We start from the raw sequence: 24,061 nt of genomic DNA, 5'->3' as shown, positions 1-24,061 counted from the left end.
ACAGGATCTGTCAATTACTTTTATTAATTTTTTTGCACTGGTCTGCCAGGCAGGTTATTTCTTTATTTCCTGAAAAACAAAAGTAAAATTCAATAAAATGTTTTGTTTATATTGCTTTACACATACAAACACACACAGCTGTATAAGGTCCATCTCCATGTCACTTTCTTATTTGTTTTTGAAGATGGACCTTATACAGCTCCTTTGCTGGCAACTAGGAAGGTGGAAAAAATGTAACGAATGAGGTTGTTTGGTCAGACAATAAAATTCAAATATGGACACCTGGACACAAATTCTTACCCTGCTTCGATTGTGTGCTGAGGTTGAAGGACCCTCATGTGTGGGCAAATCCCTAGGTATGTACTGTGAAAGGACAATGACAGTTTGTAATGCCAAAAGGGGCCATACATTATAATGGTATGCATCATACCTCAGTGGATCTACAAGCATTGTCCACTTCTGTCACAGCAGATGTGGTCTCTTCATCGTCATCTTCATCATCTTCATCTTACAGGAGAAATATTCAAGTATACATTATCTGGCAAATAAAAAAACAAAAAAACCTAAAAGCAACTAAAGGTACCTGACAACAAATCACTTACAACTGTGACAGACTGTGTTCTTTCTGGAGGGTCCAATAATACAATCCGTCCATCATCAGTATCTATAAGAACACACAACCCATTAAATTCTCAATATTATCAAAGAAAATAATACATGAAAAGAGTAACATGTCAGACTAAGATCACAGTAGCCTTTACATCATATGCAGTTAAATAAAATAAGCCTACATAAAAATTAATCTTGTTCAAAAAGCCTTTGTGACAGAGATAGTAATTTATTAGGACAAAAAATTAAAACAAATCAGAGGTAAACTTACATGTCACCATTTTTTCACCATCAACTGTGGTGCATGGTGTGTGCGAGGAACTGCCCCCTGGAATGCCAGCAACCACTGGTCGCCCTTTATTAAGGGACAGAGCCAGCTCCTCAGATGGGGTGAGGGGAGGTGGTGGTGGGCCCCCACCAGTTAGACGGGCTTCAGTCTTCTTTCTGTTAGCTACATGACTGAATGAATATACTAAATCCTGTTATAATAATAGTTCAGTAATTGTGTAATCAAATATTACCTTTTTGCAGAATGTATTTGTGTTTCATTTTGACTTGCCCCACATGGAAAGAATCTATATGTGGATATATGCGCATATATGGCAATATATATGCTGCATATATGCGTATATATGCAGCATATAGGCAAAAGTGAGGTGCATATATGCGTATACAGGCCTCCTATTGCTTCACATATATCCACATATAAGCCCTATACATACAAGATATGTCTTCTATATAGCTAATGGCAGGATCATTTTGTAGCTCATATCTCATTTTGGCAACTGTGGATCCATACTAATGCTTTTCTTGCGTCTTATTTCCATAACGTTATTGTACTGGCAAGCTCAGATCGACCGCTACAGCGTCGCGTAGTTGATGACGTTATCCGCATGCGGCCCAGCGCACTGCGTAGTTGATGACATCACCCGAATGCGTCCAGCGAGCTGTATTTCATTTTTGGCGCCGAAAGATAGTGGCTGGGAGCACCGAGCCAGAATTATTCAGTAAGTTAAAGTTACACGCAAACTTTACCTGCCGTTATGTAGTTAAATACCACATTAAATGGTTTTGCTCGTACTTAGAGAAGTATAAAATGAATCTTGCTAGGTACCTGAATATAGCTTAGCTTTCATGTTAGCCATGTTAAATAATTTGCTTTAGTTGTTAGATTTGGTAAACATGATTAGACAAACGTTTGCAGTTCATGATAACATTTAAATGTTATTGCACCAGAACTTGAAAAAACTCTCCAGATTAAACTGATCGAGATGGAGAAAGATGGCACACAATGGCAAATAAAACGTCCTCAACTCAAAGTACAGTGAGCAGCAGGGGCCGAATGAGAAGGCTTCAACGTAAAAGGTAACTGACTTGGTTATCTCTCTCTCTCTTGTTTCTTAATGTGTAGGCATGTGTGTAGATTTGTAATTGTGTCATCTATGATGATTTTATGTGCTGTGTTGACAAGATGCATATGCAAGGTGGTGTAAATAAGTTAAAGTTGGGCTAATCAGTTTGTTTCTCTCTCTCAAGGTTGACAATAAAAAGGGAGGGGCTTCCAAATACGAGCGCCAGGAGGGAGGGTCATGACAGACTTTCAAAGAATAAGGTACACTACCAGTCTGCATCCTGTGTGTGTTGTTACATTACAATACATCCATGATGAGTAAGATTTTTATGGGGGATAAGGGAATCTTATTTGTATAGTGTTTTTTATAAGACACAAGTCCTGATGAAACCTATAGTATAATAATAATAATAATGTCTTATTATTTTGTCTTCTCTAGATGCTACGTTGAAGAAGTGGCGGCAGCCAGCCGAGGGCAGATAGGCACATCTATTAATTCGAAGCTCACGGAGCTGAGAAGAGCAAAAAGATAATTTTTTTTTTCTGTTCAGTTTTTTGTCTTATTTTTGTTCTTGTACTATTTGATTGTTCTTGTAAATACATAATGTACAGTACATTTCTATATTTTGGACTTTTATTTATGGTGCCTAGTAGTTTTTTTTCTTATTTTTGTTGTACTATATTTTGTTTTGTACCATTTGATTGATCTGAAGTAAATAAATAATGTACATTTCTACATTTTGGACTTTTATTTATGTTGCCTAGCAGCTATGGATTTTAATTTTACTATTATATAGGTGAACATATAGGTGCATAATATACGTGCATATATGTACATATAATATAGGGAAACGGCCAATTTTTGTCGCATATATCAAAACCTACATTGAAACATATGTTTATATAGGTTTTTTCCATGTGGGCACCGAGCTACATGTAAACACTACTGATGACACTTTTCTTGTCTCTTTTATACAGTCGTCTGTTTTATGTTTGAACGTTATGAATGTTTCTTTTTTTAATGTGTTGGGATTTTTTTAAACCAAAATAGAAGTAAAAATAAAATATTAATAATAAAATAAAATTATAATCTGTCTGTATTATTTTTCTTTGTAACAGAAGATTTATTAGTTTGAACATTTATGTCTTTATTGTCGTTGTTGTACACGGTCAGTAGTTCAGTAAATGTCTCTGACTCTATAATAAGGACTAAGATGCATTAAAAAGAGTTACAGGTCAAACAGGAAATGTGTAATGAAGAGTGAGAGATGGAAATGAACACAGATACAGTGGTTATAGATGTTTTTACAGCCCTGTAATAACTGCAGGGTTTTCAGTAGTCAGAAGGTTAAATCTCTGCTTTAATCTCTGTCTGTCTTTAAGACGATCTGTTCTCATCTCTGACACAAAAAGCAAGTCATTTTTTTACTCATGGTCACAAATCTTGGTAAATAAACTGTAACTGAAGGTGTGTGTGTTTCTGAACCCTGTGTCTGTCACTGAGGGGTTCAGCATCAGTCGCCTCGCCTCTGCCCTGAGTTCTGTTCTGTTTCACGTGTAGAGTCGCTTATTTTTACAGCGCAGGTAAATACAGCTACAGATTTGGCTTAATGTCGCTGAGCTTAAACTCCACAAAAGCGATTTCTTCGCAGTTAACCGTCTTACGCTCCAGGAGGCAAGCAAAGTTTTTCTCGCCACACTGAACCACATCAGAGTATGCACTGGAGCAGGGATTGATGATCTTTGGTTTAGTCCATCCTGAGGGATTCTCAGGAGTCTTATTCAAATAAATCCCAAGATTCTTTCTCTGCTTTTTGTCAGTTGTGTGTGAAAACATGAGCCATTTTTTATCTTCATGCTGGAAGCTCACTACACTCCCCTGGCAACCATAAGGGGGCTCCACCAATTTCCTATCACCTGGGATTACTTGAAAACTCTCTCCTCTGTCCTCACTCAAAGCCTCCACTCTATAACCCTTAGTGCCTCTTGCACTGCAGTATAACACTTTCTTGCCCTCGATTTCCACCTCTGCCATCTCACACTCAGTGGATGTGACACTTAATCTTTTTCCAAATCTCCAGTTAGCACCATCGTCACTATAGAATGCAAAAGAATAGGGTGTAACAGAACTATCTTTATAATAAACATAAGCAGGAACGATGAGTCTGCCATCAGTCATCTGAAGGCCGTGTCCAGGTCCTACACTGAACGTGGCCCAATTAAGAATCTCATCACCAATCACACGTTCTGTCAAATCTATCAATTTTGTCCAACTCTCACCTTTGTCACAGCTAGTAATGTAACACAACTTAGCAGCGTTCTTTCTTTTCTTTATCTGCTCTTGCTCACTGATATGATCATACACACAGTTAAAAAACAGAACGAGACGTTTGTTTCGTTCGTCATAGACAGGACACGGATTCATGGTGCGATGATCCGGCATCTGTGCTTCTGTGAGCTCTCGAACACCTGACCACTGAAAAGAAAAATGAGCAAATCAATGGCCATGTTATTAAAACTTGGATTTGAACATTTTTAAATGAAAGCTAGCCGTGTCTGCTTCAGCATTATCACCTTCACACTTCCATCCTGCCGTGTTCCCCTGTTGAGGACCAGCAGTTCCGCATCCTCATCCTTGAGTGAGGTTCGCTTCTCAGCAAAAGCAAGAAAGGTTTGGTCAATGTAGATTAGAGCTGGGATTCGGTAGAACGTATTTGTGAACAGAGCTGTTGGGGACAATTCTGGTATCTCTGTGTCTCCCCCTGTGCAGTTTCCCATTTCTCCAAAATGTGACTTTATCTGAAACCACATGAGATCAGAGTCAGATGAAGTGACTTTTCTGCTCCTGATGCAGCTTGATTTTAATGCTAAAAGATTATTAAACTGTAGATCCTGTATCTGTATCGGTGATCCCATCACTTCAGCAGGAACAGCCCTGGAGGTTAGAGGGGATCAACTGTGTAAAGCTGACAACATCTTAATTAACTCACTTCCTAATATCTACTGCATATATTTTGCATGCTGGAATCCTGAGCTGATTTCATGTTGTCTTTTATCTGTGACCTCATCTTATGATTAGGGGCATTACTGGGGTTCGAAGGGATTTGGGGGTAATTATTATTACCTCACCAACTGTTCCAATGAATGAACGACTGTCCAATGTCCGTGTAGTAACAACAGTGCCACCTGCTGAACGGTAAAGGTACTGTTCTGTTTAACGGCTCGACACGTAGGTTTTAACGTGTTAACGTGTAAAATAAGCTCTAACGGACAGTTAGACACTGGTACTGATATGTCTTGCACTTTATTTGTGGTGTAAAATGGTTTGTCTTCATAAGACCTGGGGCTTTAGACAGTACATGAGGGGATTAAACCCCACTCTCATAACTCCACTGTTTATATCCCAATATAATTTAAGACCAAAAGTAATTCTTTGTTCAGTTTGAATAAAGGATGTGTTGGGTACAGACACTCTGCACACCTAACACCAGCTCCTGTTCACACCTTTATTGCAAATTGTTAATGGCTTTTGTTGCACATAAATCATGACACAGACCATCTTCCCAGTCTGTCTCACTGCAACACTGCTCGAACCCTGACTCTGTGGTTCTTCTCCAAACTAAAGCTAAACCTCAACTGGACTTGTACACAGCTCACTGTACAAATATTGACTAAACCTGCACACATTTTGCTCCTTACTCAGAAACAGATGCCACATTCATCTCAGTGGTTGTAGTACATTCATACACTATAGTTTTCTATATTTGTCTACATATATTTTCCTTGTACAGCTAATTCCAGTTATTGAACAGTTTATTCCACGTCGTGTCTGTTTGTATTTTACTTTCATGATAAGTATCAAACAGCATTTGACTACATGTCGTAAAGAGGACAAACGTGGAAGTGAGAAATCAAACCTGAATTTGAATCTAAAACACCAAACTGTGTTAAAGCTGCATGAGAATATGATCCAGATGCTGCTCACCTGCTCAGGTTCCTTCTGCACCACAGACTTTTGGTCTGTCTATATTGTGGAGGATCCTCAGAGGTGGAGAGAGAATGAAGTCAGCTACAATCTATACTCAAGCAGAGATCTATCTATTAAAGGATGAAGTTCTACAGAGAGAGTTGAAGAAAAGTCTCCTCTAAAGATGCAACATGGTTCACGATGAATATATACTCAGAAATGGGTGTTGTCAATTTACATATTATTGAATATTCATAAGGAACCAAGAAAAGTTCTCAAATAATTGGATAACCTAATCTCAAATTTTTGCTATTCATGAGTTCCCAGAAATAACAGGGTATGGATTTCCTGTGGATTTCCTGTGTTGAAAGGGTGGAGTGTGTGGAGCAGATAGCTGAGGGAGGTCCAGTGTCTCCAGTCTCTCATCTGAAACCAGCAAAATGTTGAAACTTGTTTCAGAAATCTATTTCACACAAAAAGAAATAAGGTGAAATTAGATGAGGGTGAAGGTGCAGCTAATTAATTCTAACTAATTATTATCTACAGACCCTCAGAGCCATCATCTACATTCATCACATTTAATTATCTTTCTTTCTTTCTTAATATGCTTATTGTAAGAAACTACAGTTAAATGCACCAGATTCCACTCCAAGATACACATCTAAAAGAGCTCATTCCTAAAAAGGTTTAAGTATCATAAGGTAATACGTTTAGAACTCTAAATGAATAAAACATGATTAAATCGGAAGTATGGGAGCCGCAGCAGGACATCAAGGATCGCCAAAAACAAAGGGTCTGTGATTGTGATCACCATTTAAAGTGACCACTTGGGTGATAACTGTAACAATAACAAGCCAAGGTGTACGTGACCGCGATTAACATTTAAAGACATCCGGCTAGATAACAATGTGTATCCCAGCCATTTGGGAGACACTCAGTTCTTACGCCAAATGTACATTTAAAGGGAAACATCATGCAAACTACAGAAAGGATAAACAGTATAAAATGCTTGAGCAGGATTTGTTCTGTGTTCTTACTGACTCTGATGAACCCAAAGTACTTCATGTATTTTGTCACTGCTACGTTGGAAAACTTATTTTTCATTAAGACCTACGGTTCAGATCTAAGATTAAGATTAACGGTTAACTAGACAGCCTGTAGTCACGGAAACTGTGTATACGATTTAAGAAAGGTTTTGAGTTTGTAAAAATGGAACAGCTGATTGTTAAGTACATCTCTAAACACGGTTCTCAGGGAATGTCTGATGGAATAGAGAACATTGTTCATAAACCGTATGAGTATGAGGGCTATTTCCAAGTTTGAAAATGACCCTAAAAAGCCCAAGAACAACAAAGGAAAAGTTGCCAATGCACTGCAAGCAGTTCCTGCATCGTACACAGTCACTAGGAAGACTTTAAATGCATTAAAGGCTGAAAACGAGCAGACAGGTGAAATACTCTAGAAAGAAGAAATGGTTAGGATGCAGAATGAGATTGCACAAATACATGGAAACATTGTTCGAAGATTTAGAGGAAGCAAAGTTTAGTTTTCTATTCCTGATAAAAAAAAACACAACTGCACAAATAGCAGCAGTAAGACATCTATATATGGCATGTTGTGTAATCAAGTTACTGTGAATGTGTTACGTTTTATACTGTTTGTTTGTTAGTGTTTTGTGAGGTGTAAGTGTTTTTGTTTGTGTGTTGTGACTGTTTTTGTTTGTGACTTGTGAATGTTTTTGTTTGTGAGTTGTGAATGTTTTTGTTTGTGAGGTATAAGTGTTTTTGTTTGTGAGTTGTGAGTGTTTTTGTCTGTGTGTTGTGATTGTTTTTGTTTGTGAGGTGTAAGTGTTTTTGTTTGTGAGGTGTGTGTGTTTTGGTTTGTCAGTTGTGAGTGTTTTTGTTTGTGAGTTGTGAGTGTTTTTGTTTGTGTGTTGTGAATGTTTTTGTTTGTGATTTGTGAATGTTTTTGTTTGTGAGGTGTAAGTGTTTTTGTTTGTGAGTTGTGAATGTTTTTGTTTGTGAGGTGTAAGTGTTTTTCATTGTGAGTTGTGAGTGTTTTTTTTGTGAGGTATGATTTTTGTTTGTGAGTTGTGAGTGTTTTGTTTGTGTGTTGTGAATGTTTTTGTTTGTGAGGTATAAGTGTTTTTGTTTGTGTTTTTTCTGTGTTGTTGTTTGTGTGTTGTGTGTTTTTGTTTGTGAAGTGTGAGTGTTTTTGTTTGTGAAGTGTGAGTGTTTTTGTTTGTGAGGTATAAGTGTTTTTGTTTGTGAGGTGTAAGTGTTTTTCATTGTGAGTTGTGAGTGTTTTTGTTTGTGAGGTATGATTTTTGTTTGTGAGGTGTAAGTGTTTTTGTTTGTGAAGTGTGAGTGTTTTTCATTGTGAGGTATAAGTGTTTTTGTTTGTGAGTTGTGAGTGTTTTTGTTTGTGAGGTGTAAGTGTTTTTCATTGTGAGGTATAAGTGTTTTTGTTTGTGAGTTGTGAGTGTTTTTGTTTGTGAAGTGTGAGTGTTTTTGTTTGTGAGGTATAAGTGTTTTTGTTTGTGAGGTGTAAGTGTTTTTCATTGTGAGTTGTGAGTGTTTTTGTTTGTGAGGTATGATTTTTGTTTGTGAGGTGTAAGTGTTTTTGTTTGTGAAGTGTGAGTGTTTTTCATTGTGAGGTATAAGTGTTTTTGTTTGTGAGTTGTGAGTGTTTTTGTTTGTGAAGTGTGAGTGTTTTTGTTTGTGAGGTATAAGTGTTTTTGTTTGTGAGTTGTGAGTGTTTTTGTTTGTGAGGTATGATTTTTGTTTGTGAGGTGTAAGTGTTTTTGTTTGTGAAGTGTGAGTGTTTTTCATTGTGAGGTATAAGTGTTTTTGTTTGTGAGTTGTGAGTGTTTTTGTTTGTGAGGTGTAAGTGTTTTTCATTGTGAGGTATAAGTGTTTTTGTTTGTGAGTTGTGAGTGTTTTTGTTTGTGAAGTGTGAGTGTTTTTGTTTGTGAGGTATAAGTGTTTTTGTTTGTGAGGTGTAAGTGTTTTTCATTGTGAGTTGTGAGTGTTTTTGTTTGTGAGGTATGATTTTTGTTTGTGAGGTGTAAGTGTTTTTGTTTGTGAAGTGTGAGTGTTTTTCATTGTGAGGTATAAGTGTTTTTGTTTGTGAGTTGTGAGTGTTTTTGTTTGTGAGGTGTAAGTGTTTTTGTTTGTGAGGTGTAAGTGTTTTTGTTTGTGACTTGTGAATGTTTTTGTTTGTGAGGCATAAGTGTTTTTGTTTCTGTTTTGTCTGTGTTTTTGTTTGTGTGTTGTGTGTTTTTGTTTGTGAGGTATGAGTGTTTTTGTTTGTGAGTTGTGAGTGCTTTTGTTTGTGAGGTGTAAGTGTTTTTGTTTGTGAGGTGTGTTTTTGTTTGTGAGTTGTGAGTATTTTTGTTTGTCATTTGTTAGTGTTTTTGTTTGTGAGTTGTGACTGTTTTTGTTTGTGACTTGTGAATGTTTTTGTTTGTGAGGTGTGAATGTTTTTGTTTGTGAGGTATAAGTGTTTTTTTGTGAGGTATGATTGTTTTTGTTTGTGAGGTGTAAGTGTTTTTGTTTGTGAAGTGTGAGTGTTTTTGTTTGTGAGGTATAAGTGTTTTTGTTTGTGAGGTGTAAGTGTTTTTCATTGTAAGTTGTGAGTGTTTTTGTTTGTGAGGTGTAAGTGTTTTTGTTTGTGAGGTGTAAGTGTTTTTGTTTGTGACTTGTGAATGTTTTTGTTTGTGAGGCATAAGTGTTTTTGTTTGTGAGGTGTGAATGTTTTTGTTTGTGAGGTATACGTGTTTTTGTTTCTGTTTTGTCTGTGTTTTTGTTTGTGTGTTGTGTGTTTTTGTTTGTGAGGTGTGAGTGTTTTTGTTTGTGAGTTGTGAGTGCTTTTGTTTGTGAGGCGTAAGTGTTTTTGGTTGTGAGTTGTGAGTATTTTTGTTTGTCAGTTGTTAGTGTTTTTGTTTGTGAAGTGTGAATGTTTTTGTTTGTGAGGTATAAGTGTTTTTGTTTGTTAGTTGTGAGTGTTTTGTTTGTGTGTTGTGAATGTTTTTGTTTGTGAGGTATAAGTGTTTTTGTTTGTGTTTTTTCTGTGTTTTTGTTTGTGTGTTGTGTGTTTTTGTTTGTGTGTTGTGAATGTTTTTGTTTGTGACTTGTGAATGTTTTTGTTTGTGAGGCATAAGTGTTTTTGTTTGTGAGGTGTGAATGTTTTTGTTTGTGAGGTATAAAAGTTTTTGTTTCTGTTTTGTCTGTGTTTTTGTTTGTGTGTTGTGTGTTTTTGTTTGTGAGGTATGAGTGTTTTTGTTTGTCAGTTGAGTGTTTTTGTTTGTGAGGTGTGAATGTTTTTGTTTGTGAGGTGTAAGTGTTTTTGTTTGTGAGGTGTGTTTTTGTTTGTGAGTTGTGAGTGTTTTTGTTTGTGAGGTGTGAGTGTTTTTGTTTGTGAGGTGTGAGTGTTTTTGTTTGTGTGTTGTGAATGTTTTTGTTTGTGAGGTGTGAGTGTTTTGTTTGTGAGTTGTAAGTGTTTTTGTTTGTGAGGTATGTGTTTTTGTTTGTGAGTTGTGAGTGTTTTTGTTTGTGAGTTGTGAGTGTTTTTGTTTGTCAGTTGTGAGTGTTTTTGTTTGTGAGTTGTGAGTGTTTTTGTTTGTCAGTTGTGAGTGTTTTTGTTTGTGAGGTGTGAGTGTTTTTGTTTGTGAGGTGTAAGTGTTTTTGTTTGTGAGGTATGTGTTTTTTTGTGAGTTGTGAGTGTTTTTGTTTGTCAGTTGTGAGTGTTTTTGTTTGTGAGGTGTGAATGTTTTTGTTTGTGAGGTGTGAATGTTTTTGTTTGTGAGGTATGTGTTTTTGTTTGTTAGTTGTGAGTGTTTTTGTTTGTGAGTTGTGATTGTTTTTGTTTGTGTGTTGTGAATGTTTTTGTTTGTGAGGTATAAGTGTTTTTGTTTGTGAGGTGTGAGTGTTTTTGTTTGTGAGGTATGATTTTTGTTTGTGAGGTGTAAGTGTTTTTGTTTGAGGTGTGTTTTCGTTTGTCTGTTCTGATTGTTTTGTTTGTGAGGTATAAGTGTTTTTTGTTTGTGAGTTGTGTATGTTTTTGTTTGTGAGGTATGATTTTGTTGTGAGGTTGTAAGTGTTTTTGTTTGTGAGGTATAAGTGTTTTTGTTTGTGAGTTGTGTATGTTTTTGTGTGTGAGGTATGATTTTTGTTTGTGAGGTATAAGTGTTTTTGTTTGTGAAGTGTGAGTGTTTTTGTTTGTGAGGTGTGAGTGTTTTTGTTTGTCAGTTGTGAGTGTTTTTGTTTGTGAGGTGTAAGTGTTTTTGTTTGTGAGTTGTGAATGTTTTTGTTTGTGAGGTGTGATTTTTGTTTGTGAGGTGTAAGTGTTTTTGTTTGTGAAGTGTGAGTGTTTTTCATTGTGAGGTATGATTTTTGTTTGTGAGGTGTAAGTGTTTTTGTTTGTGTTTTGTCTGTATTTTTGTTTGTGTGTTGTGTGTTTTTGTTTGTGAGGTGTGAGTGTTTTGTTTGTGAGTTGTAAGTGTTTTTGTTTGTGAGGTATGTGTTTTTGTTTGTGAGTTGTGAGTGTTTTTGTTTGTGAGTTGTGAGTGTTTTTGTTTGTCAGTTGTGAGTGTTTTTGTTTGTGAGTTGTGAGTGTTTTTGTTTGTGAGTTGTGAGTGTTTTTGTTTGTCAGTTGTGAGTGTTTTTGTTTGTGAGGTGTGAGTGTTTTTGTTTGTGAGGTGTAAGTGTTTTTGTTTGTGAGGTATGTGTTTTTTTGTGAGTTGTGAGTGTTTTTGTTTGTCAGTTGTGAGTGTTTTTGTTTGTGAGGTGTGAATGTTTTTGTTTGTGAGGTGTGAATGTTTTTGTTTGTGAGGTATGTGTTTTTGTTTGTTAGTTGTGAGTGTTTTTGTTTGTGAGTTGTGATTGTTTTTGTTTGTGTGTTGTGAATGTTTTTGTTTGTGAGGTATAAGTGTTTTTGTTTGTGAGGTGTGAGTGTTTTTGTTTGTGAGGTATGATTTTTGTTTGTGAGGTGTAAGTGTTTTTGTTTGAGGTGTGTTTTCGTTTGTCTGTTCTGATTGTTTTTGTTTGTGAGGTATAAGTGTTTTTGTTTGTGAGTTGTGTATGTTTTTGTTTGTGAGGTATGATTTTTGTTTGTGAGGGTAAGTGTTTTTGTTTGTGAGGTATAAGTGTTTTGTTTGTGAGTTGTGTATGTTTTTGGTGTGAGGTATGCTTTTTGTTTGTGAGGTATAAGTGTTTTTGTTTGTGATGTGTGAGTGTTTTTGTTTGTGAGGTGTGAGTGTTTTTGTTTTTCAGTTGTGAGTGTTTTTTTTTGTGAGGTGTAAGTGTTTTTGTTTGTGAGTTGTTAATGTTTTTTTTTTTGAGGTGTGATTTTTTTTTGTGAGGTGTAAGTATTTTTGTTTGTGAAGTGTGAGTGTTTTTCATTGTGAGGTATGATTTTGTTTGTGTGGTGTTTGTTTTTTTGTTTGTGTTTTGTCTGTATTTTTGTTTGTGTGTTGTGTGTTTTTGTTTGTGAGGTGTGAGTGTTTTGTTTGTGAGTTGTAAGTGTTTTTGTTTGTGAGGTATGTGTTTTTGTTTGTGAGTGTGAGTGTTTTTGTTTTGTGAGTTGTGAGTGTTTTTGTTTGTAGTTGTGAGTGTTTTTGTTTGTGAGGTGTGAGTGTTTTTGTTTGTGAGGTGTAAGTGTTTTTGTTTGTGAGGTATGTGTTTTTTTGTGAGTTGTGAGTGTTTTTGTTTGTCAGTTGTGAGTGTTTTTGTTTGTGAGGTGTGAATGTTTTTGTTTGTGAGGTGTGAATGTTTTTGTTTGTGAGGTATGTGTTTTTGTTTGTTAGTTGTGAGTGTTTTTGTTTGTGAGTTGTGATTGTTTTTGTTTGTGTGTTGTGAATGTTTTTGTTTGTGAGGTATAAGTGTTTTTGTTTGTGAGGTGTGAGTGTTTTTGTTTGTGAGGTATGATTTTTGTTTGTGAGGTGTAAGTGTTTTTGTTTGAGGTGTGTTTTCGTTTGTCTGTTCTGATTGTTTTTGTTTGTGAGGTATAAGTGTTTTTGTTTGTGAGTTGTGTATGTTTTTGTTTGTGAGGTATGATTTTTGTTTGTGAGGTGTAAGTGTTTTTGTTTGTGAGGTATAAGTGTTTTTGTTTGTGAGTTGTGTATGTTTTTGTGTGTGAGGTATGATTTTTGTTTGTGAGGTATAAGTGTTTTTGTTTGTGAAGTGTGAGTGTTTTTGTTTGTGAGGTGTGAGTGTTTTTGTTTGTCAGTTGTGAGTGTTTTTGTTTGTGAGGTGTAAGTGTTTTTGTTTGTGAGTTGTGAATGTTTTTGTTTGTGAGGTGTGATTTTTGTTTGTGAGGTGTAAGTGTTTTTGTTTGTGAAGTGTGAGTGTTTTTCATTGTGAGGTATGATTTTTGTTTGTGAGGTGTAAGTGTTTTTGTTTGTGTGTTGTGAGTGTTTTTGTTTGTGACTTGTGAATGTTTTTGTTTGTGAGGTATAAGTTTTTTTGTTTGTGTTTTGTGTTTTTGTTTGTGAGGTATAAGTGTTTTTGTTTGTGTTTTGTGTTTTTGTTTGTGAGGTATGTGTTTTTGTTTGTGAGTTGTGAGTGTTTTGTTTGTCTGTTCTGAGTGGTTTAATAATAACTAATAACTGCCAACTTGAAGGATTTAGGGATGTAACCTAAAGATAGCGAGGAGTTAATAATATAAAGAAGAGGCTCACCAGCTTTATGTAACACTTCTCTCAGTAATTTAGTTGGAATGGGGTCTAGTGAACATGTTGTTGGTTTAGCTGTTGTACTGTTCTATCTGTTCTAATAAACAAAACAGTTGTTAATATTTGACAAGACTTTATTAGACAGCAACACGTCATACAGAACGCTCATTAAGCTCAACTTCATCATCACTCTCAACATATTTAAAGTAATACATGTGATCAGTACACACAGTTTATTAATAACTAAAGTGTGCAGTATTGGAGTAAACCACTTCATCTGCATGGAAGTGGACTTTAATAAACTATAGAAACAGGTAGAAAAGTTCAGCTGAAAAACATGGAAGTAAATTAAACTAAAACCAGTAAATCAGGGTTTTGTTGAATTTGGCGTCCTGGTACACTGGAATTCTCTTAGCTCTTATTAAAGCTCAGGATCAGTCCATGTACTTTTCCACTCTCAGGATTTGACAGTACATCAGCATGGAGAAGGCCAGAGCCAGGATCTGAGGGAGGAAAAGAAAAGTCTTGTGAGTCCATCTACAAACCACAAATTACACACACTGAAGGTTTGTGTGTTTATCAGGAAAGGTGAAGTCATTTTCAGGAAATCAATATCAGTCATGATAAAAGCCACTGACAGAGGTTCTGAATATCAGATACTGAAGTGTTGGCTTGTGTTGGGGTTCAGTATTAAAAGCAAATCCCAAGACCAGGACCTTACACCTCATTTGTCACACTGAAATATTACCTTTTTATACTTTTACACATTTCACAAAACTCTAATATAATTCAGTTGATTTATAATGTTGATCTAGAAAGTGATGAACACTGCTTGGAGTTGGTTCCCTGCTTTGCAGTTATAAGTGGTTCAACTTTTCTTGACAGAGTTTCCACCAGATTCTGGAGTGTTTCTGAGGGAATATTTGCCCTTTCAACCAGTAGAGCATTTTTGAGGTCAGGCACAGATGAAGAATAAGAAGGAATGGTTCACAGTCTCTTCTCCAGATGGAGTTGAGGTCAGGGTTATAGACAAATTCTTCCACACTTTGTGCACTGAGGCTCAGTCATTGTGGTACAGAAAACTCTCTTCCACAAACTGTTTCAACGTTGGAAACTTTCTCCACCAATGTTTACAGTGCACTCAGGCAGATTATGTTCTCCTGGCATCCACCAAACTCAGGCCGACTCATCAGACTGCGTGACTCGACAGTGCAGAGCCGACTGGCTTTACACCACACGTTCGCATTCTACTCGGTGATGTGAGGCTTGCATACAGCTGCTCAGACATGGAGACCCATTCCACAAAATCTGTTCCACCTCAGCACTGAGTCACCGCTCGGTGAGTTTACATGTCTTCTGCTTCTGCTGTTCTTAAATGTTTCCACTTTCCAATAATGTCACTAACAGTCGACTGTGGAACATCTAACAGGGATGAAATTTCACAAACAAATTTACCTGCACGATGCCAAGACACACGCCGAAGCCCAGAACCCAGGTGATGTTGTCTAGAACCCAAGCCTTGGCCTTTTCATAACACGGCTGTGACACAGAGACAGACAAGTGAGATCACCACCACACTTCTGCTGCTGCTGAAATCATCTTCAAATTTAACATGATGTTAATAATAAACATAAATAAATGAAAAATTCTGAATTGTATTTTATAGAATTGTATAATTTTGCTAAATCCAGCTCTCGCTCTTGATGATCTTCCACATGGCACAGATTTTGAATGCCAGAGTGAGTTGGACCCCCCCCCCCCCAGCCGATCCCTGCATTTTAACTGTGACCCCTGACCTCTTCCCAGCGGTGACAGGGGGGCGAGTGGTCTCTGCAGCAGGAGGCAGGGTGCAGTCCTTCTGTCGTCTGGTTGTACCAGTCACTGTGGTTGCTCACGCCGCAGCATTTAAACTGCATCAGACACAAAAATAGATTTAAAATCAGATCTATCCTGAAGATGGATAAAGAGAAAAGTAAAATCCTCTCACGATTCTCTGCATGCTGTCCCAGGACTTCTTCAGATTAGGGTCCCTGTCATATTTCTTCATTCCATCAATCAGGTTCTTCTTCGCTTTTTGGTCCAGCTGGAAAACACACAAAAAAAACAGAGGACAAATCAGTCAGAAGAAACCTTTATTAATGTCCCAGAATCATTACAGAACAGAAAAGTTTTTTCTTCACATATCCCAGAGCTGGAAGGTGGAGTCAGAGCACAGGGGAACATGTTGGTGTCTGTACAGAACCTTGATTGACAGGAAGCCTCCCTCTGTGGCAGGGTTTTAAGTAGAAGAGTTTGAAGAACCTTTGTGTTACCATAGTAAGAATGGACTGAAGAATCTCTGCATGTGTGGGTGCAGCCATGTGTGAGGCTCTGCAGGTCCTCACCTCTTTGTGGAAGAGCCCTAGAAGGAGGACGAGTGCTGCTTCAATCAGGAACAAAAGCAGGAGGATCACGAAAAACTGGGAAAAGAACAGAAGAACCGTGAGCCCTCTGAGCACCGGATGAGAACCTCATGTGCTCCATGTTAGCTGTAGTGGCTGTGATGTCATCAGTCTGTGCCAGAGCGCCTCACCGTCATTAGCAGACACCGCTGCTCCTTCAGAGCCCCCAGACAGCCCAGGAACCCCGTCACCCATGGTAACACCCCCAGCGACCAGTAGCAGATTGGCGACCGAGAGCGACGGGAAGGAGAGTGGGAGGTATGAGATCTCAGCCTGGCGGAAGGAAAGCCACACCCCTACGCCAAATAGGCCACACCCACCCAACTATTCATCAGACAAGCACATGTAAGGATAAAGTCATTCCTCTTCTTCTTCCTCTTATTATTATTATTATTATTATTATTATTATTATTATTATTATTATTATTATGTTGTTGTTGTTGTGCTTAGTTATTATAATAATAGTTATACAGTAGAATGAAGAGACTTGATGATAACAAACAAAAAAACAAACCAACAATAGCATTAATCAGAAGGTGAGAGTTTGGTGTTAAAGGTGAGCTGCTGAAGCGTAATCCTGCTCCATCGCACTCCTAAAGATTCACACTTCCAGTCACTGAACTCACCCAGAAGATGAGGTTGAAGATGAACATGAGATATTTGACACAGCACAAACAGCCTCGCGACACGGCCATGCTGCAGGAGACACCAGACATGCTTAGTCACATGGAGAACATCACCAACACACACTGTTACACACTACATCCATCCACCCACCCATCTATTTATACTGTGTGGTGTGTGTGTGTTGTGTGTGTTGTGTGTGTGTGTGGTGTGGTGTGGGTGTGTGTGTGTGTGTGTTTTCAGTCCACAGAAGCCTGTACGGTACTGAGCATCTCATCACTCTTCAGCCCCTCCACACCATCTTCTTATCCTCTCATTATATCATCTTCTCAGAAACCTGTTCACTTCTCACTCCTTTTTTTCCTCACTCACCTCTCTCCTCACTCCTCTTCCTTCTTCCTCACGCCTCACTCTCTTTCCTTCCTCTTTCCTCACTCCTCTCTCCACAACTGCTCTTTCCTCACTCCTCTCTCCACACTGCTCTTTCCTCACTCTCTCTCCTCTCTCCTTTCCTCTCTCCTTTCCCTCTCTCCTCTCTCCTCTCTCCTCCTTTCCTCACTCCTCTCTCCTCTCTCCTCCCTCCTTTCCCTCACTCTTCTCTCCTCTCTCCACCTCCTCTCTCCTTTCCTTCATCCTCCTCTCTTCCTTCCCTCCCTCCTCTTTTCCTTTCCTCACTCCTCTTTCCTTTCCTCACTCCTCACTCCTCTCATCCTCTCTATAGAACTCTCTAACGTCCTTTCCTTATACAAAAGGGTTTCAGTACAAAACCTTTCTGAGTCGAAGCACCACTTAGTAACACTATTTGTAGAGCTTTACACAGAAGAACAACTCCTCATTTCTCTTCGGTAATATTACAAACCTTCCCTTATGTAATGTCTCTGTGTGTTATTGGGGATTTATTTAAGATCAGTAAGAGAATGTAGATAAAGAAAGGATCAATATATAGAAATGTTTTACTATGTAATGCATGTCTTCTTTGTTTTAGCTGAAATCATTGTACTGTGTGTGTGTGTTTGTGTGTGTGTCTGTGTGTGTGTGTGTGTGTGTGTGTGTGTATGTGTGTGTGTGTGTGTGTGTGAGAGAGAGAGAGAGATAGGGAGGATATCAGCCTTCACTTTGACTCCAGTGGTATTCCATGACCTCCTCCATGAACAGGAAGTGCCTTTTTCCTGACAGGAAGTAAACACCCAAGTATGTAATGCTGATATTGTTTAATTACTCAGACAGAACAGATCTGAGTCTCACTTACAACAACGACTAACAGTTTCTCCTTGTGTCGTGTCACTGGTAGGAGGAAAAGTGGTATCACATGCAGGTATGATCAAAAGATATTACATACACACACTTAGGGCATTTAGCAGACACCCTTATCCAGAGTGACTTACAACTGAGCAACTGAGGGTTAAGGGCCTTGCTCAGGGGCCCAGAAGTGGCAGCTTGGTGGACCTGGGGTTCAAACTCATGACCTTCCGATCAATAGCCCAACACCTTAACCACTGAGCTACCACATACACACACACATACTCACACAAACACACACACCTACACATACACACACACATACTCACACAATCCTACACATATTCAAAACACACACACACTCACACATATTCAACAGAAACACATATACACACACACATATATATACACACTCAAAACACATATACACACACACATATATACACACTCACACAACACATATACACACACTCACACACACACAGATACTGACACACACACACAGAGATACTGACACACATACTGCAAACACACACCCTCACATTTACACACAAAAAACACACATATACACACATACACCCACACAACTCACACAAACACCACACATACTCAAACACCACCACCCCCTCACACATATTCACACCACAAACACTAACACACACACACACACGCATACACACTCACACACACATATACACACACATATACACACTCACACACACATATACACACTCACACACACTCACACACACACACAGAATCTCCAAGCTACAGATGTGTCCTGAGGAAATGACCCTGATCTCATGTACAAAAGGAAACAGAGAAGAGTTTATACTTCAGTGCAAAAGTTTGTACCCCTGTTTCTTGTTTGTGGATGAAAAAAGGTCAAAATTTTAGATCTTCAAAAAGATTTATCAACATAATCAACATGTGAAGATATTTCCCACCACCTGCAGATGTGATTACTCGAGTCATCTGAAGGCACATTCTTCATCACAGTGTCTAATGAGTCAAACATCCACATGCAGAAAGTCTTTCAGCTGAGCTGTCGAGCGATCAGTCACAATTATCTCTCCACAACAATCATCACACACATACTGTACTACTGCAAAACTCACATGAAAGGGCTCTGTAGTAAAGATTAAAACTTGGATTTGAACATTTTTAAATGAAAGCTAGCCGTGTCTGCTTCAGCATTATCACCTTCACACTTCCATCCTGCAGCCGTGTTCCCCTGTTGAGGACCAGCAGTTCCGCATCCTCATCCTTGAGTGAGGTTCGCTTCTCAGCAAAAGCAAGAAAGGTTTGGTCAATGTAGATTAGAGCTGGGATTCGGTAGAACGTATTTATGAACAGAGCTGTTGGGGACAATTCTGGCATCTCTGTGTCTCCCCCTTTGGAGTTTCCCATTTCTCCAAAATGTGACTTTATCTGAAAACACATGAGATCAGAGTCAGATGAAGTGACTTTTCTGCTCCTGATGCAGCTTGTTTTTTATTCACAAAAACATCTTATTCTAATAGATTATTGAATGAATGACACTGTAGATCCTGTATCTGTATCTGATTAAAGTGTTAAATCCCATCAGTTCAGCAGGAACAGCCCTGGAGGTTAGAGGGGATCGGGGCATTTCACTCATCTCTCAGTGTGACTACGGGGTAAAATCAGCAGGCGTGTGGAGGAGCACAGGCCCGAGCTGCTGTTTTATTACTGTATGAAAGGAGACTAAAAATATTTTACATGCAAGACAGAAGAAATGTTGACTTTCATTCATCCTAATTGTAGAAAAACATGTTAGATAATGGAATGAATATAAATGTAAGTGTGTGTGTGTGTGTGTGTGTGTGTGTGTGTGTGTGTGTGTGTGTGTGTGTGTGTGTGTGTGTGTGTGGGTAAAGCTGACAACATCTTAATTAACTCACTTCCTAATATCTACTGCATATATTTTGCATGCTGGAATCCTGAGCTGATTTCATGTTGTCTTTTATCTGTGACCTCATCTTATGATTAGGGGCATTACTGGGGTTCGAAGGGATTTGGGGGTAATTATTATTACCTCACCAACTGTTCCAATGAATGAACGACTGTCCAATGTCCGTGTAGTAACAACAGTGCCACCTGCTGAACGGTAAAGGTACTGTTCTGTTTAACGGCTCGACACGTAGGTTTTAACGTGTTAACGTGTAAAATAAGCTCTAACGGACAGTTAGACACTGGTACTGATATGTCTTGCACTTTATTTGTGGTGTAAAATGGTTTGTCTTCATAAGACCTGGGGCTTTAGACAGTACATGAGGGGATTAAACCCCACTCTCATAACGATACCCTTGTCTGCCCTATTTAATGACACCCTACCCTGAACCTGAGCCTGGACCACAGACACGGATTAACCTGGCTCACAGCCGAACACGGCCAAGGTGGAGATGACTATAGGATCCTCAAATCTCGGGTTCAGTGTCTGCGTGGGCTCCGGGTTAGTCCAGAGAGGGCATGCGACATTATAGTGGCTTGTGTTGTGCTTCACAATATTGCCACTATAAGAGGAGAGAGCCACCCTCCTTGTAATGAGGAAGATGGTCCCGAGGAACACCTACATTTTAGAGGTAGACTAAGTCTTTTAGACCGAAGACTTTGAGAGACAGGATCTGTTCAATTACTTTTATTAATTTTTTGCACTGGTCTGCAGGCAGGTTATTTCTTTATTTCCTGAAAAACAAAAGTAAAATTCAATAAAATGTTTGTTTATATTGCTTTACACATACAACAACACACAGCTGTATAAGGTCCATCTCCATGTCACTTTTTCTTATTGTTTTTGAAGATGGACCTTATACAGCTCCTTTGCTGTTGGCAACTCGGAAGGTGGAAAAAATGTAACGAATGAGGGTGTTTGGTCAGACAATAAAATTCAATATGGACACACCTGACACAAATTCTTACCCCTGCTTTCGATTGTGTGCTGAGGTTGAAGGACCCTATGTGTGGGCAAATCCCTAGGTATGTTACTGTTAAAGGACCATGACAGTTTGTAATTGCCAAAAGGGGCCATACATTATAATGGTATGCATCATACCTCAGTGGATCACAAGCATTGTCCACTTTCTGTCACAGCAGATGTTGGTCTCTTCATCGTCATCTTCATCATCTTCATCTTACAGGAGAAATATTCAAGTATACATTATCTGGCAAATAAAAAACAAAAAAACCTAAAGCAACTAAAGGTACCTGACAACAAATCACTTACAACTGTGACAGACTGTGTTCTTTCTGGAGGGTCCAATAATACAATCCGTTCCATATCATCAGTATCTATAAGAACACACAACCATTAAATTCTCAATATATCAAAGAAAATAATACATGAAAAGAGTAACATGTCAGACTAAGATCACAGTAGCCTTTACATCATATGCAGTTAAATAAAATAAGCCTACATAAAAATTCATCTTGTTCAAAAAGCCTTTGTGACAGAGATAGTAATTATTAGGACAAAAATTAAAACAAATCAGAGGTAAACTTACATGTCACCATTTTTTCACCATCACTTGTGGTGCATGGGTGTGTGCGAGGAACTGCCCCCTGGAATGCCAGCAACCACTGGTCCGCCCTTTATTAAGGGACAGAGCCAGCTCCTCAGATGGGGTGAGGGGAGGGTGGTGGTGGGCCCCCACCAGTTAGACGGGCTTTCAGTCTTCTTTCTGTTAGCTACATGACTGAATGAATATACTAAATCCTGTTATAATAATAGTTCAGTAATTGTGTAATCAAATATTACCTTTTGCAGAAGGTATTTGTGTTTCATTTTGAACTTGGCCCCACATGGAAGAATCTATATGTGGATATATGCGCATATATGGCAATATATATGCTGCATATATGCGTATTATGCAGCATATAGGCAAAAGTGAGGTGCATATATGCGTATACAGGCCTCTATTGCTTCACATATATCCACATATAAGCCCTATACATACAAGATATGTCTTCTATATAGCTAATGGCAGGATCATTTTGTAGCTCATATCTCATTTTGGCAACTGTGGATCCAACTAATGCTTTTTCTTGCGTCTTATTTCCATAACGTTATTTGTACTGGCAAGCTCAGATCGACCGCTACAGCGTCGCGTAGTTGATGACGTTATCCGCATGCGGCCCAGCGCACTGCGTAGTTGATGACATCACCCGAATGCGTCCAGCGAGCTGTATTTCATTTTTGGCGCCGAAAGATAGTGGCTGGGAGCACCGAGCCAGAATTATTCAGTAAGTTAAAGTTACACGCAAACTTTACCTGCCGTTATGTAGTTAAATACCACATTAAATGGTTTTGCTCGTACTTAGAGAAGTATAAATGAATCTTGCTAGCCTACCTGAATATAGCTTAGCTTTCATGTTAGCCATGTAAATAATTTGCTTAGTTGTAGATTTGGTAAACATGATAGACAAACGTTTGCAGTTCATGATAACATTTAAATGTTATTGCACCAGAACTTGAAAAACTCTCCAAATTAAACTGATCGAGATGGAGAAAGATGGCACACAATGGCAAATAAAACGTCCTCAACTCAAGTACCAGTGAGCAGCAGGGCCGAATGAGAAGGCTCAACGTAAAAGGTAACTGACTTGGTTATCTCTCTCTCTCTCTTGTTTCTTAATGTGTAGGCATGTGTGTAGATTTGTATTGTGTCATCTATGATGATTTTATGTGCTGTGTTGACAAGTGCATATGCAACGGTTGGTGTAAATAAGTTAAAGTTGGGCTAATCAGTTTGTTTCTCTCTCTCAAGGTGACATAAAAGGGAGGGCTTCCAAATACGAGCGCCAGGATGGGAGGGTCATGACAGACTTTTCAAGAATAAGGTACACTACCAGTCTGCATCCTGTGTGTGTTGTTACATTACAATACATCCATGATGAGTAAGATTTTTATGGGGGATAAGGGAATCTTATTTGTATAGTGTTTTTTATAAGACACAAGTCCTGATGAAACCTATAGTATAATAATAATAATAATGTCTTATTATTTTGTCTTCTCTAGATGCTACGTTGAAGAAGTGGCGGCAGCCAGCCGAGGGCAGATAGGCACATCTATTAATTCGAAGCTCACGGAGCTGGAAGAGCAAAAAGATAATTTTTTTTTTTCTGTTCAGTTTTTTGTCTTATTTTTGTTCTTGTACTATTTGATTGTTCTTGTAAATACATAATGTACAGTACATTTCTATATTTTGGACTTTTATTTATGGTGCCTAGTAGTTTTTTTTTCTTATTTTTGTTGTACTATATTTTGTTTTGTACCATTTGATTGATCTGAAGTAAATAAATAATGTACATTTCTACATTTTGGACTTTTATTTATGTTGCCTAGCAGCTATGGATTTTAATTTTACTATTATATAGGTGAACATATAGGTGCATAATATACGTGCATATATGTACATATAATATAGGGAAACGGCCAATTTTTGTCGCATATATCAAAACCTACATTGTCGCATATATCAAAACCTACATTGAAACATATGTTTATATAGGTTTTTTCCATGTGGGCACCGAGCTACATGTAAACACTACTGATGACACTCTTCTTGTCTCTTTTATACAGTCGTCTGTTTTATGTTTGAACGTTATGAATGTTTCTTTTTTTAATGTGTTGGGATTTTTTTTAAACCAAAATAGAAGTAAAAATAAAATATTAATAATAAAATAAAATTATAATCTGTCTGTATTATTTTTCTTTGTAACAGAAGATTTATTAGTTTGAACATTTATGTCTTTATTGTCGTTGTTGTACACGGTCAGTAGTTCAGTAAATGTCTCTGACTCTATAATAAGGACTAAGATGCATTAAAAAGAGTTACAGGTCAAACAGGAAGAATGTGTAATGAAGGAGTGAGAGAATGGAAATGAACACAGATACAGTGTTATAGATTGTTTTTACAGCCTGTAATAACTGCAGGGTTTTCAGTAGTCAGAAGGTTTAAATCTCTGCTTTAATCTCTGTCTGTCTTTAGACGATTGTTCTCATCTCTGACACAAAAAGCAAGTCATTTTTTTACTCATGGTCACAAATTCTTGGTAAAATAAACTGTAAACTGAAGGTGTGTGTGTTTCTGAAACCTGTGTCTATCACTGAGGGGTTTCAGCATCAGTCGCCTCGCCTC

General features: G+C 38.0%; 1 protein-coding gene, 2 long non-coding RNA genes and 1 pseudogene across 3 annotated transcripts; 1 reads left to right on the top strand and 3 right to left on the bottom strand.

Moving 5' to 3' along the window:
- Positions 1-299: 299 nt before the first annotated feature.
- LOC125138650 lies at positions 300-21,505 on the bottom strand. The gene is made up of 3 exons (XR_007137896.1): positions 21,425-21,505; positions 603-664; positions 300-507 (listed from the first exon to the last, which is right to left on the bottom strand). It is a non-coding gene; the product is annotated as an uncharacterized LOC125138650 (long non-coding RNA).
- LOC125138651 lies at positions 1,286-2,608 on the top strand. Its single transcript, XR_007137897.1, has 4 exons — positions 1,286-1,616; positions 1,846-1,974; positions 2,146-2,221; positions 2,400-2,608. It is a non-coding gene; the product is annotated as an uncharacterized LOC125138651 (long non-coding RNA).
- Positions 3,040-6,103, bottom strand: LOC113635383 (sialidase-3-like). The gene is made up of 3 exons (XM_027134750.2): positions 5,946-6,103; positions 4,535-4,759; positions 3,040-4,436 (listed from the first exon to the last, which is right to left on the bottom strand). The coding sequence occupies exons 2-3, from the start codon at positions 4,736-4,738 to the stop codon at positions 3,555-3,557; spliced, it is 1,086 nt and encodes a 361-aa protein (XP_026990551.2). The 5' UTR covers positions 4,739-4,759; positions 5,946-6,103; the 3' UTR covers positions 3,040-3,554.
- LOC125138377 lies at positions 13,716-16,827 on the bottom strand (annotated as a pseudogene).
- Positions 21,506-24,061: the final 2,556 nt, after the last annotated feature.

The sequence above is a fragment of the Tachysurus fulvidraco genome, chromosome 15, assembly GCF_022655615.1.
Source record: "Tachysurus fulvidraco isolate hzauxx_2018 chromosome 15, HZAU_PFXX_2.0, whole genome shotgun sequence".
Taxonomy (NCBI): domain Eukaryota; kingdom Metazoa; phylum Chordata; class Actinopteri; order Siluriformes; family Bagridae; genus Tachysurus; species Tachysurus fulvidraco.
This window is presented reverse-complemented; position numbering and strand designations above follow the sequence as displayed.